The 17791-nt window shown below is 39.8% G+C and overlaps 1 protein-coding gene across 1 annotated transcript in view; it reads left to right on the top strand.

Moving 5' to 3' along the window:
* The window catches only part of GPR176 (G protein-coupled receptor 176), a 29544-nt gene extending 12025 nt beyond the window's left edge, over positions 1-17519 (top strand). Inside the window, exons 2-3 of the mRNA XM_015864755.2 lie at positions 12185-12437; positions 13556-17519. Of these exons, the coding sequence (XP_015720241.1) occupies positions 12185-12437; positions 13556-14663 (1361 nt within the window). The 3' untranslated portion in view covers positions 14664-17519. The remainder of the gene's footprint in view (positions 1-12184; positions 12438-13555) is intronic.
* The last annotated feature ends 272 nt before the right edge of the window (positions 17520-17791 follow it).

The following is a 17791-nucleotide window of genomic DNA, read 5'->3' as shown; positions in this document are numbered from 1 at the left end:
CTTTTGCCAGAAAGCTTCTCTTTCTTTCCCTGCTCAACTTTGCAGTTGGTTTAATGCTTCTCTCCCGTAGTATCTTTGCCTCATTACTACTTTATGTAGCTGTGGTTCTTTGTTATTCTCAAACAATAAATTGAGATTTCCTTTTTTCTGCTTCATCCTATGCAAAGTTATGAAGCACCTGTAGACCGCTTCTATTAAGCATATGGTATTAAAAATGTGTGGAAAATTATAAAGAAGATAAACAAATGGCTTAGATGGTGTAAAAAAAAACAAAAACAAAATATAATTGGGAAATGCAAACATAGCAGTTGACAGAAAGAGGTTAAATTTGGGGGGGAGGGGGGAAAGAAAAAGCTACCCACTGCTATCTGTTATAACTAATGAAGCATGGAAACAGTCTTCATAATACATTATATTTAAATGTGACAAGGAATTCTTGCAAACAAAAAATAACTCCAAGAATATTTATGTGGGTAAAGAGGAGGATGCTTGTATTTCTTCTTCAATATTTGTTCTGTTTCCAAGCAACATGTAATGGGTAAAAGTTATCTTCCTACCATTAATATATTAACAAAACAAACATTACAGTAAAGGGAGTAATTTTAGTGTCAGTTGCATTGAGTTATATTTTTAATGTATTTTTCAGAGTTGTGTGAGTCTAGTAATTGTCAGATCTGTGTACGCTAATTCAGACATTTGAAGGAAATAGAGGTTTGAAATGGGTGATGCTTTCTGCTTCCTGGTAGGCCATGGAGAGGAGCAACAGGGTGATGATGGCGCTGAGGGGATGGGAGGAGTGAAGTGGTGGCAGGAGGTAAGTTTGCTGCAGCTGGGGTGAGGCCCTGGCTCACAGAGAGAATTAACCAATGGGTTGAAAGTGATAAAAGCCCCACAGAGCTCAGTTGAATACAACTAATTTGTAAGTTAGGCAGCCCGGCATCAATGGAGTGATGCAAAAATGCTCCTCAAATAGGTCTGCTCATTTCCAAGGAATAGGAATATTCCTTTGGGTCATTCCGCAATTCTGCCAGCACTTGGCATTATAAAATATATTTTTAATTTCCATTTTCTTTGCAGATTATCATTTTCAAGTCCCATAGAGCCTTGAGAGACTAATGCACTCCACTGATGCTTGTAATGGCCCATGAAAATGATGGGGTATGCATTGTCTGTAATGCCTTGAAAGCATGTAAGCTACAGCTACATGGCTGACGTTAATATTTTAGTGAGACATGGCAGATGTCAATGGCCAAGTGTTTGACCTGAGAGATTATTTATTTACTTAAACTAAGCCAGATATTTGGAAATGAAGTCTAAAATGATTAATTGTTTAATTTAGGCATTTAAACTCAGGGAAGGATATTGACACAGAAGTGATATTTACTGCTCTGTGCTGGCCAGGTTAAGACCTCCAAGCAGGCTGTTGAGTTGTATATATCTTAATAGTAACTTTTAGTAGCTGTTCAAAGATTAATATTGCATTAATGTTTTTTGCATTTGCATATGCTCCAGCTGCTTTATGAGGTATCTCTAGCCGTGGAAGCTATGAGTTACATCTCAACGTTAGCACATTTTACCAGTAGAACTCAAAATGGTAAATGAACTTCTCCATCCTTCAAATACCAGAAGTTCTTGTTGTATTTGTTGTTGGGACACTTTGAAGCATGGACTTAAGGAGGAGTAATTGAGACTGAAATCTGTAGGAGTCAGGGAAGCGTACACTGTGTTTCATTTAAGTTACAGGCACGACACCTTTTCTCTCCTGAGTGTGCAGGCTGTGCTGGGGTCTCTGGAACTGAGCTGCTTCTTCACATTGGGAGTAGAATGAGTCAGGGTTTAACTACATCTTCGTGAGTTCTTATGGAACTATTTTGTTCTTGTCACTATAGCGCTGATACTTCAAATTGCATTGAATAGGCTCTAGAGGTAACTGGAAGCTCACAGTAAAATGGTGTGGTTTTGTTTTTTCTTTCTTTACTTTCAATCTAGAACATCTGCTATTTTAATTCCAAGCTTCTTTCTTTGCTTTTGACGTCTTCTTGTAGGCTCCTTTTAGAGAAGAGGCATCTCCTGAAGGCACTTCTCCTATATAGGGAAAATTAAAGTTCTTAAAGCAGCGCCATAGTCTGTGGTAATCTTAGAGTTTTAGCAGTGATACAAATGTATCATTGATGGGGAGCTTTCCTGGGTTTCTCCATAAGTACTCTTGGGGATTGGAGGGACAGGATAGAGACGTTTTGAATGGCTCCCTGTCTTATTTTTCTAGGAGAGCAGTGGAGTGTTGCAATTTGTCAGTAATAATTTTTCCTTAGGTTTTCTTTTTATTTATCTTTAATTTTTAAGAAACTAAACATCATTTTAACAACATAGGGAAGAAATCTATCTGCTAGTTTGTGAAGACAGAGATGTCCTGATTTAAGGTATCTTGGATCACAGGGCGCTGTTTTTCTTGCTGTGTACAAAAGCATCTGAGGTGCTTTCCTTGCTTATTCTTTATATGGCTGTAGTGGTGGTCTGTTTTGGGGACCTGAATGGCACTTGGATGACATACTTGTGAGCACTACTTTTGTTAAGTAAGCCTGCACCACATGCAGTACTGTTTGTTTGCCTGTTGTTTTTTTTCCCCACCATTCATTTAATGTGTTTGATGAAATTCGCTTGTCCCCAATAGCAGTTTTGTGTCCAGCTTCTTATTTAAATGAAACAACTGAAATATGTTTCAAATCCAAACAATACAAGTGTTTTATTAGCTGTGGAATGACTCTGCACTGTGAATGTATGCATCCATTAACTTGTTTCTGTAGTCATGGCTGAATGTAATTGGTGAAATAAAACCCATATAAAAGTCTTTGTAAATTAACCTGTATAGTTGTGCTATAAAAAGTAATTAAAATTTTGTCCAAGTCAAGATAATACCCTGGTTAAAAGAAAGAAAATAAATTATCTTTTGATAGCTTTTGGATGTTTCTTTGGAAAGATGGCTAAAAGCAACTGAGTTAGAAATAGCTTAGTTTTTTATTTGCAACAAGTCAAATGGACTAAAGATTTAGAGGAGATGCAGCACTGGTTTGGCTTGCCTGGATTTGTTGCTAGTATTGTGGCCTATGGATATAATTAAGGTAGGGCTCCTCATGAAGGCTCCTGAGGTGGAAAGCAAACAAAATAACTTTTGTAAAATACGGCATTGAGATTATAAACAAACAAAACCCCCACCCTGGTCATGTAATAGTGGGGTTCTCTGGTACCGAAGTCCAGTTTCTGCTTGAGAATGCTTTGTGAGTGTAGGGCGTGTGTCTCCTAGAGCAGTGTGTGAAAAGTTCATTGTCACTTAAAATGGTTCTTCTTCATCCAATCCCCATCGGTGAGAATCATGTACAAACTTTAGTGCATTCCTGTGTTTTGGGATTGGTGCTGGGTAATGTCAGTGTTACTTAGAAGGAACTTTATATTAAAATAAATCAATGGGTATCTTAGCTTCTACAAGAATTTAATGTAACAAGTTTCTGTTGTGGTTCCATACTGGTGATTTTCTGGACATAACAGCGTGTGACATAGAATGTCCCTTGTGTCTCTAGCTGGGGTGATTTTGGTCAAAGAAAGAAGGCTGATTGGAAAGCAGTTGCTATGGGAATCTTAAAGCAAAGTTCTATTGCAACTGGGGAAATACAGAGAAACAGTGTCAGTGTGGAGGGAGTCCCGCATGAGAACTGTTTTTGTAAGCAAAACCTTTGATCAGTGAAATCTCAAACTTTATCTCAGGGTTTTATAAGCTTTTAGGAAAACAAAACCTAAAACCCAACCTCTTGCTTTTGGTCACGCCAAAAAAAGCAGTGATCTTCACAGTGAAACACCTTATCTTTCCCAAGCTGCCCTGTGGGAACACATCTCTTCCTTTTGGAAGGCCTAGGTCACCCCAGATTAGTATTTCTTCAGTGAAATACCTTGCTGTGGTAGCCAGAGTGTTGTCCATGTGAATTTTCTATAGTGTTTGATTTAGGGCCATACAGATTTCTTGCTGTTTGTAACTCAGTCTTTCAGGAGTGTGTGTCAGAATCCTCAGCTCTTCCATCATCTCCCGTTTTCTTCCTACTGAGTCCATTCACAGGACTGGGGGGAGCAGAGGCAGCTATTAACTGCAATTGCCTGTGGAGGGCAAAGAAAGAAATGCATGTTTCTGAATATAGCATTAATGCCGCAGGCCTTGTATGTTAATTTGTCTGAGAACATCTGTATATAAAGAATCAAGAGCAAATATGCCCAGCTGCTGACCCAGTGAATGGCTGCATGGCTGAGCTGTATGAAGAATCCAGTTCTGCTTCTGTTAACTTGGCACTTCAGAGAGTGGCAAGCATAGTCAAACTGGTGCAGGAATGACCTCAGATCTTTTCTGGTTGTATAAAGGAAAAAACAGCTGCAGGGCTCTGTGGTAGGACAAAATAATTTCTGCTCCATGAAATGGCCGTTACTAAGGTGTCTTTCAGCTGCAAACTGTAATTTCAGCCATCGAGGAGGACGGAAATTGGTTCTATTATGTGGGAATCTTTCTTCCCTTTTAGAAGAAAGAGGCAAGATAGCCTCAATTACCAATGATAATAGAAGGTTCAGCTTCCAAGTGCTAGTAATTACTGCAGGCGTTTAACATTTTGCTCTACTGTTAAGTGTCATTTATTTTATGTTGCGTATATTTGTGTTTTTCTTCTTCTTTTTTTTTTTTCCATGGTAAGTAAGCCAGGGAAGACCAACTAGCCAGCAGTTTAGCCAAATAATCAGGTTACATGTATGCTATTAGAAAGTATGAATTTCACCCCTTAGTGGCCACATCTTAACTTAGCATACCTGTACATTCATTGCAGATGGTGTGAGAGCAAAGCCCGGATAAAGGAGCTTCTGAAGGGAAGTGGCAAGACCTTCGTAGCACGGCTGCCGGCAGAGGTGGTTGCAGGCTATCTGCACACCAAGTGCTGCCAGGGGATAAGGGGATGGTTTAAAAACAATTCTTAAATGCACTTGTTCCCGTGTTAATGCTGCTGCTTACAATTAGATTCAGCGCAGCAGTCAGGCAAAGCCTAAAAACCAGTTGTGTTATTTGACATCACTTCACCTGGGAAGAGCTACTGTTGCATCCCCCTCAGTTATTTCACAACATACAGGTTCAGAATGGCCCTTTCCAGAGTTTTTCGTAACATAGAAGGACAAAAGCTTTTCCTCTTCTACCAAGGATGATGAAAACCAGACCAAATGTTAGAAAAATTATGTGCTTCACTTGCATCCCTGCATACAAACTGTGTCAGTGAGGTCATTGGATTGGTTCTCTGAGGGCAGAGAGGCCAGGTGCTTCACTTGGTGTCATACCAGGTTGCTAAAGGACACGTGGATCAAGTACTAATTCTGCAAATAATTTACCCTGTCTTGGTGATGCAGGGCCCAACATTTTTACCTTTTCTGAGTCGATTCCTTGTAGGTAGAGAGTATTTTTGACTCTAACCAGAAGGAAATGAATTCAGAACTGGTAAAATAATTAATGTCTGCATCATGGGGTCTGCTGTGGGCATCACATGAAGTCTTTGGCTTTAAAAATTTTTGGTTGTACTTTTGCAGTATGAAAAAGAAATTAGTCCCTCAGGCACTGTGACTTGAAAAGTTAATAACCTTGAGAAGATTTATGTTGTTGTTATGACGAGAGCAGTAAATCTGGGGGTTCTTTCTCAGTTTTTTCATTTCCTTGCTTAGGTTTCAAAGGCGGTCCTACACATTTGTCATATTTCCCTGTTGTGGGAACAACCGAAGGTCCTGGGGTTGCAGAAGCAATATTCTTTGATCTTTTATTGTTCTATGCAGCTCAAGGAGTTTCAGGTTCTTTGAGGTCAGCTGTTCTAAAAGAGAAGCAAGGAGTTCAGGCAGGTCAAGTGTACTTCAGCAGAATGAGTGGGCTTGGTTACTTCCTTGCTTGGCTTAAATGATCATGGCAGTTGTTGAAGGATTGTAGTTTATTGAAAAGCAGAAAATGAGTGTTCCCTGCCCAGGAATTGTGTGCGTTTGATGAGACAGAAGTACAGAATGTGAGATGGAAAAGGTGGCAGTGGGTTTGAGGAACTGAGCAGTTACCAGTGGAGCTCTTTATTATTTCCCCTTAGCTGTATTTATCTGATAGAAGTGGAAGTGTACAAGATCTTAGGCATAACATAGTTCCTTTAGAATCTGTCTATTAAATAGTAAATCCATAAAATGCTCAAGGCAAGATTTTAGAAAGTCACAAATCCATTTGTGTTAACGGTGACTGCAGTCAGTCATTTTGAAGCTACAAATACTGTCATATCATGCAAGTTACGTTTGCTGTAAGACCAGTTTAAAACTTCTTCAGCTATGATTTCTAACTTTACTCCATCTTCCCAGCATCTGCTTTTGCAGACTTGTTTTGTGGCACGGTGTAAGACCTGAATGTTTGAATTATAAACTGTTGAGCCAAGAAAGGCAATTGTAGTAAATGTGCTATTTTTTTTTGGTCTTTGATGTACAACACCTAAGAAGTAGTTTGCTACCATTGGAGGGGGGAGGGGGAGGGGGGAGAAAAAGAAGCAGAGCCAAACAGTCAAATAAGTGTTTATGTTACTTTCTTCAGAGATTTCAGTGCGTGTTGAAACAGAAATTTATTTTGAGATTGTTGGACTTCAGTTAATCAGAAAATGTTTTGATGCTGTCAGGCAGTTCTGTTGTGCAGGAAGGGTGTGTGCATTTCCCCCCGCACAGCTCACCAATCAAGTTTAGTGAAAGGCTCCAATTCAGATGAAGCCCATGTCTTAAAGCAAGATTTCTGTTGTTGCTGTATGATTACCCTGGTTAATTGATGGTATGAAATCTGTTTCTGTAAGCATGTTTTTCCCCTAGAACAGTTCATCCCCAAACTGGGTTTGACTATGATTCCTAACTTGACTCGTTTGGGTTTATCTTCAGTCCAGTTTTCTTGTTCTTTGTGCTACACGTTTAAGTCAGTACTTTGGATGTAAAGTAGGATAAACAGCTTGAGATGATGTGTTTAAGTGTAGGAAGCTACCTGTAACATGAGAAAAGTTTTGATGGGTTTTCAGGAAGTGTTCTTTGTTTTGTTTTGTTTTTTCTCCACATATAAAGGTAATTGTATCCGCAAAGGTTATAATGGCGGAAGCCCAGTGTCAGTGTCTGACCTTTTTTGTTGCTTGCTGGCTTTTTTTTATTATTATTTATTTTTTAAATAAAGGGTGCTGCCAGCTCCTTTCCTGTGATACTGCATTGGACGTGGGTAGGGTCTTCAGGAGGCTTTGTGGTGGTAAGCATGTGTGGATCCTGAGAACCCCACTGTAGATGGAGGGGAAAATTGGCATATGGAGGAGGGCAAGCTGTGAGGAGGGTTTTGTTGGGTTGTGGGCTTTGTTTTGTTTTGGTTATGTGCTGATGAATGTTAAACATGCATGATGGTTTTCATACCCAGCTAATGGACTGGGATCTTTGATTTGGCAAAGAGTAATTTTTTTTTTTTTTTTTTTGGATGTAGCTGCATGGCAAATGCATTTGTTTTGTATAACACTCTCTGGTTTCCATGGGGATGATCCTTCTGCTTTTTAAAGGTACTGTTAAGAGTCTTTTGCCTTATATGAATTACTCCTAAGAGCTATTGCTGCAAAACTATCTCAGCTGTTGATGCCCGAATCAACACTTGGTATCCGGCAGTGAAATCTGAAGAGGGTACAGTCTGGGATGAAAATCAATTCTTTGCTCTTTTGAATCAAATAACACGCACCCTGATAACATGTAATACTCTGAGAACATTACTCCTTATAAATACAGTGAAGTTAAAATGCCATGAAGGCTGAAATGGTGTTCTCTAGGCAGTACAATATGTCAGGCTCTTCCTGACTTTATTTTTCTCAGCATAATTGTATGCAACTTCACATACGTGGCTGCTTAACTATATTTTTCTGTTAAAAAAATGAAGGGGATGGCTAGAAAGAATCATCTTTTCAATCTGAATGTGGTATTGTTGGTACGTGGAGGTTTTCATGGAATAATTGATGTTTATGGTACAAGAGGATAAAATGACATTGTTTTTCAGGTTCTATACATATAGAATCATAGAATTACCCAGGTTGGAAAAGACCTTGAAGATCAAGTCCAACCGCAGCCTAACCAGTACCCTAATGTGCTTCATTTTCCACTTGCTTATTCATCCTGACTTTCCCTGAATGTCTCCCAGCTGACCAACACAGTCCCATGTGTTCTTGAGTTTAGAATCCAAGATTCCTGGGCCAGTTTTCTAGGAGAAACACCTTAGAAAAGAGCCCCTCAGAAATGGCAGCTTTGCCTGTGGTGAGGGCTGCTTAATGTGGTCGTAGCCCATGGAGGGTGTTGTTACACTGGTGGCTTCCGTGGGTTCAGCAGTGAATGACTTGTACAGAAAGAACAGAGAGTGGCTCTTTATAATGGGAGAAGATTCCATGCCCAATTGCTGCAATACTTGTTGAATTATCTTGTTGCCTGGAAGGCTGTTATCCTCTTCCACTGGAAGGAGTAGCTTCTGAAAGGTGGGAAATGCATGTGCTTTGTTCTTAAGCTTCTTAATATTTGATTCTATACGAAGTTTCTGGTGTAATTTTTTTCTCTTGAGCGGGTGGCTTTGAAAATGCATGGGAAATGGATGGAAAGTGCTTTATTTGAAAGCAGTAGCAGAAAAGGCCATCAGTCTACACAGAAATTGATCTGATTCATCAGGTCAGAGTGGCTTATAAATTTGCAAATTATTCATGGCTGCAAGAGGGGGGAGGAAGTTGTTCCTTTGAGAGATACTTGCTCATTAATTTTCTATTGTCCCAAGTGAGCACTTCTTCCTGCTCATCCTTTTTTCCCTTTTCAAGCACTTTATTTCTTTCTTTCTGTAGAGCCCTTCCTCATCTTGGACGATGCACTGTGTTTTATGCCTTGTTCTCTCCATTTCCATCAAGGATCAGTCAGCACCAGAGCTAATTTCACTGATTTGTGGTGCTGTGATGTATAACTGACAATATGACAGAATTTGTAGAAGCAGTTCAACAGTTGAAAAACTAGAATCTTTCATCAGGCTTCTCTGTACAGTCCTGAAGTGCAGCTCGGGTGTTCTTCAGCAGCTTCTGATGAATTAGTTAAAAGCCCCCTGATTTACTTTTTTTTCCTTCCACTTCTCATTTATTTCTAATGAAGATGAAACTTGCCTTGGAAGTAAGTTTATGTAATCAATACGGTTCAGTTGATGAAGGATTCTAGTAGGGGAAAAAACAAAACAAAACAGCACCTGTCCTACTGTGTTGTAATAATATATTATTACTCTGTGAGAAATACTTCTTTAATAGCTGGAGAGTTAGAGATGTTTTTTGAAAGGCAGGGATTTGACTGACTGAATATCTCATAGCAACTTAGGAAGGTTTAAGTACAATGAGCTGAATACTGCTTCCTGAATCTATTGTAGCGCCTGCCAAAACCAGATGAGGATTTCATTCTTTAAAATACATCAGCTGGTAAATACATAACTCAATATTTTGTCAGATAGCAAGAAGGAATTTGCAGATGTATGACACAGTATGTAGAAAATTAAATTGCAAATGACATTTAAATACTGTAGATCTAAGTGGTGTCTCTGCAAGGTAGATGTCAGTGCTAATCCTGTGTGCTTTTATTGAAATGGTACCACCTTGCCAAGAAGCTACATTTGATGGTCTGTTATTTCTTGGCACTTGTTTTTGGTTGGTTTTGATACACATGTTGATCATGTGAGCAATGTGTTCTCGTTGCCATTTTTGTTTTGTGGGCAACCACAGGAAAGCTGTACTCTGTGAATGAAGTCTTGATTATTGTTTATTTTTAATGGATTAAAGAGAAAAGCGAAGCCAAAGAATGGTATTGCTGTTCTTTGTGGGAGGCTGCAGCTACTTTTTCATATCTCAGTTAGCAGCACAAGATGTTTTCTCTCATGGTGTGTATTGTTTACCCAGTTGAAACACTATCAAATCTGGCCCGTCTCATTAATCAATTATGTTTCAACTCAGAGGAGCTTCCAGCGTCAATAACATATACTGTTAACAACGAGCCATTGTTGATACAGCCTGCAGTGAGAATGACTTTTCTTGCCAGTAGGAAGCCTAACTCTCTATGTTGTCCAGCTGCAGTAGTGTAAGAGGGGCTGTCTTATCAAGCAGCATTTTTGTGCTGGTGGCTGCAATTTCTTTGATCTGGTGGCAGCCTGTTCCAGTGCTCTGTTACTCTTACAGTAAAGTTCTTGTCTGCGTGGAACTTCCTGTGTTTCCATTTGTTCCTACTGCCCCTTGTTCTGTTACTGGACACTGCTGAGAAGAGCCTGGTGCCATCCATTTGATACCCAGCCTTCAGATATTTATGAGCATCCCCCATCAGCCTTCTGTTCTCCAGGTGTCTCAGCCTTATTCCTTTCCTTTCTTTGTGAAAGGACGAATGTGTTCTGAAAGCAGGTCTGGTGCTTTGTATGTTTACAAAGAGTGCTTGTGATCTTCCTGAAAAAAAACTGGTAATTTTTTGTGTTGTTTTTATGGTGTTTACATGAGAAATGTTTAACATTAGGCAGCTTTCCATTTCAGTTGAACAATTTGCTTAGAAATATATAACCTGCACATTAAATGTGCTTCTAACTTACTGTGCTTGCCTTGCACGTTCTTCTCCTGCATTCCAGGTTTAGCGTGCACTGAAAATCTGTGTTTCCTGCTGCTGAGTCTTTAGAGACTGTCTGAAGACAGCACTAAAAAAATTATTTTGTAACTGCTGAAGCCTGAGACTAAACCAGGTCTGTGCAGTGCGGGTGGACAGCTGCAGCCAGGTTACCTGTGCGCCTGCTCAGCTGCGCTGGCAGAGACTGTCCTGCCTGGGTACCGCAGCTGCCGTGCATCACGTGCATGGGAAGAGGGGGAGCAAGTGCTGGGAGGATGAGGGCAGAAGCCATTGTGGGCTGTGTGCTGTTTGCTGCCTTCTCTCCTACCATCCCTCCAGTGCCTGCACAGATGAGGGCAGGGGACGTCTCCCTTGTGCACAAGCAGGAAAAGTGCCCAGCTGCTGTGGTGCAGCGTGCAATGAAGAATTCTGTGTGTTGTTTCAGGGAGCTGAGCTCACTGAAGACAAGTTCCTGATTTCTGGTGCCATCTAACCTTGGTGTACCTATACTCTGGGACTCCTTTTGTGTGCATAAAGCTTATCTGGTCCACAGGGTCTTGTTGTGTGCATTTGGAGTGTGGAAAACTTGTTTCTAAGTTGCGGTATGTCACCCTGAGATCCAGATAGACTAAGATACAACGATATGAGAAGAAGTATTGTAGCTAATGCTAGTTTCCCTCCATCCTTCATTCCCTAGTTGAAATAAACATGTAGGGCTGTAGTATCAAAAAGAGTGGACTGCATTCTCTGGGTTCTTTAGTGAAGTTGTGTGTAGCCTTTTTTTTCTTGTCCTGTTTAGTGGCACATTGTAATATAAATACATGTGCTCTTGGGGGAAAGAAAAATAAAAAAATGCTTCTGGATGTGACTTCCCAGAGGTCTGTGTGTGCCACTACATTGGCCAGTGGAAGGAAAAGGAAATGGCTGTGATCCACCTCCATGCAGGTTAATACCATGTATTTATTTCTTTACTCAGAGTCTATTGTCTTTAAAACAAACAAATAAATTAAAAAAAAAAAAAAAACCCACAAAAACTTAAACAACTCCCCCCCACAAAACAAGCAGTAATTATTAAAATGAGCACTCTAGCAGATTAGCGGATTTTTATATTTGGGTACTCAGAATGGCTTATTTCATGCATGAGTCAACATAAGCATTTGAAAACACAGTTCAGATATCCTTCCTAGGCACTTACTGAATTAGAGACTTTTGGACTTCATTACTGGAAGCCAGGAGAAGGCAGCTGAAGTGCTGTTGCTTCCAGTTATCTGGTATACAGAGCTACTAGCAATTGCCTGGACTTCTTAGTCTGAGCAGTGTGTTGGTCTAAATCCCAGCAGACTCCAAACAAGTGTATTTTATTTGCACTGTGTGGGAACATTGAAGTATGTTAAAATTACTATTTGCTTTTTTTTTTTGGGGGGGGGGGGGGGGGGGGGGGGGGGAAAGGAATTTTTTCGTTCATTTGGCTGAGTTTGTTTGCTTTATCCTTCCTGTCTCTCAGGTAACATCATGGTGCTGTGGTCAACTTGCAGAACGTCAGTGCTTAAATCTGTAACAAACCGATTCATTAAGAATTTGGCCTGCTCGGGTATTTGTGCCAGCCTTGTCTGCGTGCCTTTTGACATCGTTCTTAGTGCCAGTCCACACTGCTGCTGGTGGATCTACACGATGCTCTTCTGCAAAATCGCCAAGTTTCTGCACAAAGTCTTCTGCTCAGTGACCATCCTCAGTTTTCCAGCCATTGCTCTTGACAGGTAAGAGATTAAATTCTCCAGGATGATGATAATCTTTGATAAGCTTTGTTTTTCAGCCCTATAAAGTACTTTGAGCCTAAAAATTTATCTTCAGAGGAGTTTTTAACTCTTCTTTCTTCCTGTTGATAATTCTTGGTTGGTAATAGAAATTGAAGCCAGACAACTTCACACTGTAGAAAAAGCGCACGATTTTAACTGTGGGCACTGACAGCTATTGCATCTTAAAATAATTTACCAATGCCTGTAGGAGGTTATCCAATTTCAAATTTAAAATCTGTATTATTTCTTTAATTCCTTTTTTTTTTTTAAAGCCGTTATTAATACAACCAGAATTAATTCAGAGGAATTTTGTATATAGAAGATCAGTCTAAAGTGGAAGTGGACCTTTCGACTGCCTATGTCTTAGTATTGTATTTATCTTGTTCACTGTTGTTAGCTGTCATTGATTCCACCTAAATGCACAGCTCCATCATCCTGAAGGTGGCAATAAGGTGTTATGAAGGAAGGAGGGACACTGTTGTAATGTAGCTTACACTAAATGTGGAATGTGATGTTGCTTTACTACTAAAACATCGGGATTTATATACATTAGGTAAAATTACTGTTAGTCTATTAACATGTCACTGCAGTATGTTAGCTATATAAAGCAAACTCTATAGATAGTGACTGTGATTTTAATAACTTTGTAAGTACTGCATCATTCTCTGTAATGTACATCAGTGTTGCTGCTGGAGCAGCTATTATCTGCCCTTCTTTGGTAAAACTTGTGATCTTCCTAATAAAAAGCTGCTTAGAGGTTAGATTAGGTTAGATTTCTCATGGGAAGTCTGTGAGCTTAGAAGTCCACAGTAGTAATCAAACAGTGAATCAGTGAATGAAAATTTGAACACCTCAGATATGTAGCTCTTTTTTCCCTTTTTTAAGTGTACACAGATTATTCAGGGTTTGACTACTCTTTTCATCAGGGCTTTGACAAACAGAGCTTGTTCAATACAGAACCCCAGAGGTCATCAGTTGGAAGCTCAGTGTGAGAGATGTTGGGCGTTTTGCTCAGACAGTTTGTGAGGCTTCTCAAAAGCACATGCTCTAAAATGGACTGTTTTTTTCCCCCCCAACAGATACTACTCTGTCTTATACCCTCTGGAAAGAAAAATAACTGATGCAAAATCCCGAGACCTGGTTATCTACATCTGGGCCCATGCGGTAGTGGCCAGCATTCCGGTATTTGCTGTGACCAACGTGTCTGATATTTATGCCATGTCCACCTGCTCCGAATCCTGGAGTTACTCCCTTGGCCACTTGATCTACGTTGTCATCTATAACATCACCACTGTGATTGTACCAGTAGCTGTGGTATTTCTCTTCATGATTCTTATTCGTAGGGCACTGAGTGCCAGCCAGAAGAAAAAAGTCATCATAGCTGCCTTAAGGACCCCTCAGAATACAATTTCAATCCCTTATGCCTCCCAGCGAGAAGCTGAGCTTCATGCCATGCTGCTTTCTATGGTTGTGATATTTATTTTCTGCAGCATCCCCTATGTGACTCTGGTGATTTACCGTACCATACTCAACGTTTCAGATATTTCAGTCTTTTTACTTCTCACTGCCATTTGGTTGCCCAAGGTCTCCTTGTTAGCCAACCCTTTGTTATTTTTAACTGTTAACAAATCTGTACGGAAGTGCTTAGTGGGGATGATAGTACAGCTGCACCGAAGGTACAGCAGGAGAAACGTCGTCAGCTCAGGCGGTGTTGCAGATGCTAATCTGGAGCCCAGTGCCCGTTCAGGGAGCCAGCTTCTGGAGATGTTTCATATCGGGCAGCAACAGATCTTCAAGCCAACAGAAGATGAGGAGAATGAAACCAAATCTGTTGGCTCTGATGACTTTCAGCAGAAAGAAATTCCCGTCACCAGTTCAGAGGTAGGAGAGACTTCGATTCACAAATTTATACCACAGACAATTGCAGACTCTGCAGCTCAGGTGGCACCAGCTGTGCCTGCGGAAGTTGATACAGGAAATGACAAGTATTCCATGCAGTTTGGTTTTGGACCCTTTGAGCTGCCTCCACAGTGGCTGTCAGAAAGTCGAAACAGTAAGAAGCGACTCCTGCCTCCTTTGGGGAATACCCCTGAAGAGTTAATCCAGACCAAGCAGCCAAAGTGTAAAGCAGAAAGAAAAATTAGCAGAAACAATAAAGTCAGTATCTTCCCCAAGGTGGATTCTTAGGAGGAATAGGAGCTTTAAGTGACTGACAAAGGTCACCTAAACTTACATGTGTGATCCCATGGATCTTTGCTGTGCTGAAATCTGTTACAGGCTGATTTTTGTGTGTGTGTATGTGTGTGTACCAAGTATAATTAAACAAAAGGGAAACATGCATACAAATGTTCTTTATTTATATGGTTTCATGAAAATAATATATCGGAATATTTTGATTCTTATTTTTATTTGTGAAATAGCCATGATAATACATTCCTGTTGAGCTTTCAGAAAGTACATTTGGCTTTGGGAACAGTTTTCTTATGGCTGTAGTATGGAAATATGGCAGTCAGTTTGCTGGGAACCTTCTTATATTAAGACGGACTGGATATCAAAGAAGCTTAATAGGAAAGGCTCTAGTGAGCATGAGAGGATGCAAAGTAGATAAAATCTAACCTCATGTTAGCAGACAGCAAGCTTCTTTTGCATGTTTCATTAATTAAGTAAGGAGGACTATTAAGTATATATATCAAGCCAATTTGTGAAATCAGTGTTAAAAATATGACTTGCTGAACTCATACACAGGTTATTTAGTAAGTATCTGCCAAACTAAACCTTTTTAAAACTTAAACCAATATTTTTTACATTTAATATTTCAGCAAAGGCAGGGATGCCAAAATTGCCCTGTGTGTCACAAACCCAGGAATGATGAATTCAGAAATAACATTTCTTTTTTAAGAAACGTTCTTGTAGTTCTAAGTAGAAACTGTACTGGAGACAATGCAAGACAAATCCTGACCCTAATAAACAAAAATGTATATGCCAAGGGCATAAATGTATCGTTTTGATCCTTTGATAAAGGATATATACAAATGTCCCAACAGTGTCATGTAAGTGTTGTGTACATGTGCAAGGCGTTGCCCTTAAAATAGACTCCTATCTACTGGTTCACTCAGCTTGTTGTTTTTTTATGGAAAGGTAGCAAATGAAAGAGAGGGGTTGGAATTGCTCACAGTCTTGTACTGAATTGTTTAGTGAGGAAGCTGATTATGGGCTCCAGAAGGCAAGGTTTGCTAATGCTGTGGCTCAGTATCATTAGTGAGGTTTTCCTTTTACCTTCACCAACATAAATACCTGCTATCACATTCCACTTGTCTCAAAGACTCGATCAACCCGTGTATGAACATGAGATTTCTGAATCTGGTGCCTAATTTCTGATCAAGTCAGAGTCAGCCATCTCTGGTCTCAGCACACCAGCCTTCCTTGGAGAGCTCACTGCTTGCATCCTTCTGCAGCTTGTCCTCCCAAGTTTATCATTTCCTTAATACTGTGTGAATTTCTAACCTACCCGTCTGTTAAATGACCAGAAACTATTGTCATCCCATCTGTAACCCTTCGGTCTGTTGCAAGTAGTTGTTCCTTCCTTTTTATCCTCATTTGCTGTTGACTCTGTGGATGAGAAAAACTGAAAAACACAATGGACACCCAGTGCTCCTCGTGGTTCTCCTGTAGTGTAGTCCTTTGGTGTATGCTGGATCTTTACCTGTCATTACTGCTTGTCAGGAAAGTAGTTTTCTTTAAAGAATGCTCTTTAAAAGGACAAGGTGAATTGTCTTGCTGAGTTCACAGTAACTTGCCAAATTCAACTGATTACTGTTAGAAGTCTGAGAAAAATTGTGCTGAGGCAAGATTTGGAGATGTGCCTGCTCTTCCTTTAAAGAGTGGGGAGCAAGTCAGCTGCTTCTGGTAGCTTTGAGGTGATGGATTTCTATAAGACGCTCAAAGAAAATGTTTAAATTAAAAATTAATAATAAAAACAACTTTCTCAATTACTGTGTAAATGGTTTTCACCATTGGTTCGAGAACTTCCCAGTGTGGAAGTGAGGAGCAGTGGTGCAGGTGGGTGGTGGGAACCTGAGCTGCCCTGCAAAGCGGGTGATGACTTGACTGAAATCTGACAGAAGAAATAATGCAGGAAAAGCTGTTCCTTCTGTGATGGGGGGTAGGAAAGGATCATAGCATATGGGTTTTCTAAGTAGTGATTTATAAAGATTGTTTTTTTGAATTTACTTAAAAAACGAGTCCACTAAGGACACCCCCCAAACCTCAAAAGCAAAGTAGGAGATAGCGTCCTTATGAATGAGTTCCGTGTTTATGGCCTACTTAAACACAGACACTGATTGAAGTCTCTGTGATTGATGAATGTGGGTAAATGGTTATATGGATCAAAACTTACCTCCAGGAAACCATACTCAGTATTGTCCCTTCCAACTCCTGTGGTGAACAAAATGCTGATGATAAATCTGAGAAGCCAGGCTGCATAGAATTGAGTTCTGTATCTGGAAAGTGAGATATTTGTGTTGTTTTGTGGACTTCTGAGACAAAATTTCTTTCAAACAGGACGTGTATGTATGACAAACTGTACGCAGGTTTCTTTGTTTCTGTTCTTGTTTGTTTGTTTAACAGCTGGAAACCTTTCAGCTAGAAGTCAACTAAGCTGGTTTTTTGTATTTCTGAGAAATTATTTTGGAATGTGAGGTTTTATTCTGGTTGGTTTATCCATATGAATTTTTAGGAGAAGTGGAAAAAATACATAGAAACCATCTTCATGTGAAACAAAAAATGTCTGTGAAATTCATAATGCAACTTCTGTAGAGATCTGTCATCAGAAAATTACTTCAGGAGACACCTTATGCAGGGCAGAACATTTGTCTTGTATGGTTTGATTTCCTTGAAGGCAGTGGTACCCTTGAGACTGTGCCACTGTCTGTTGGCTTGTTCAAACAGCTTCTGCTGGGCAAAATGTTCTCTGATATTCAGTAGGGGGAAAAATACTAAGACGTGTTTTCTTCTTTGTCATTGTACTAAAGAAAAGCAAAAGGTTGTTGTTGTAATGGTTGTTTTTAAGATACATTTCTCTCTCTTGATTGGGGGTGAAAGAACGTGAAGTACCAAATGAAGCTGTAGGAACAGAAGAAAGCCTGGGGTAGTTTGGGCCATGAAAATAATTTCAAAAGATAAATCTTAATTCTGGAGAATAAATTTGAGGGAAGGAAAGAAAGAAATCACTTTTCTGCCACTTAGAGATGAAAAATGGAAAACAGAGCTCGTATTAAACAAAAGAAGGATTCTTAGAAGGAGAAAAAGACATAAGG

Source organism: Coturnix japonica, chromosome 5 (assembly GCF_001577835.2).
Source record: "Coturnix japonica isolate 7356 chromosome 5, Coturnix japonica 2.1, whole genome shotgun sequence".
In the NCBI taxonomy this organism is placed as follows: Eukaryota; Metazoa; Chordata; class Aves; order Galliformes; family Phasianidae; genus Coturnix; species Coturnix japonica.
The sequence above is the reverse complement of the archived record's forward strand: the minus strand, read 5'-3'. Positions and strand labels throughout refer to the sequence as shown.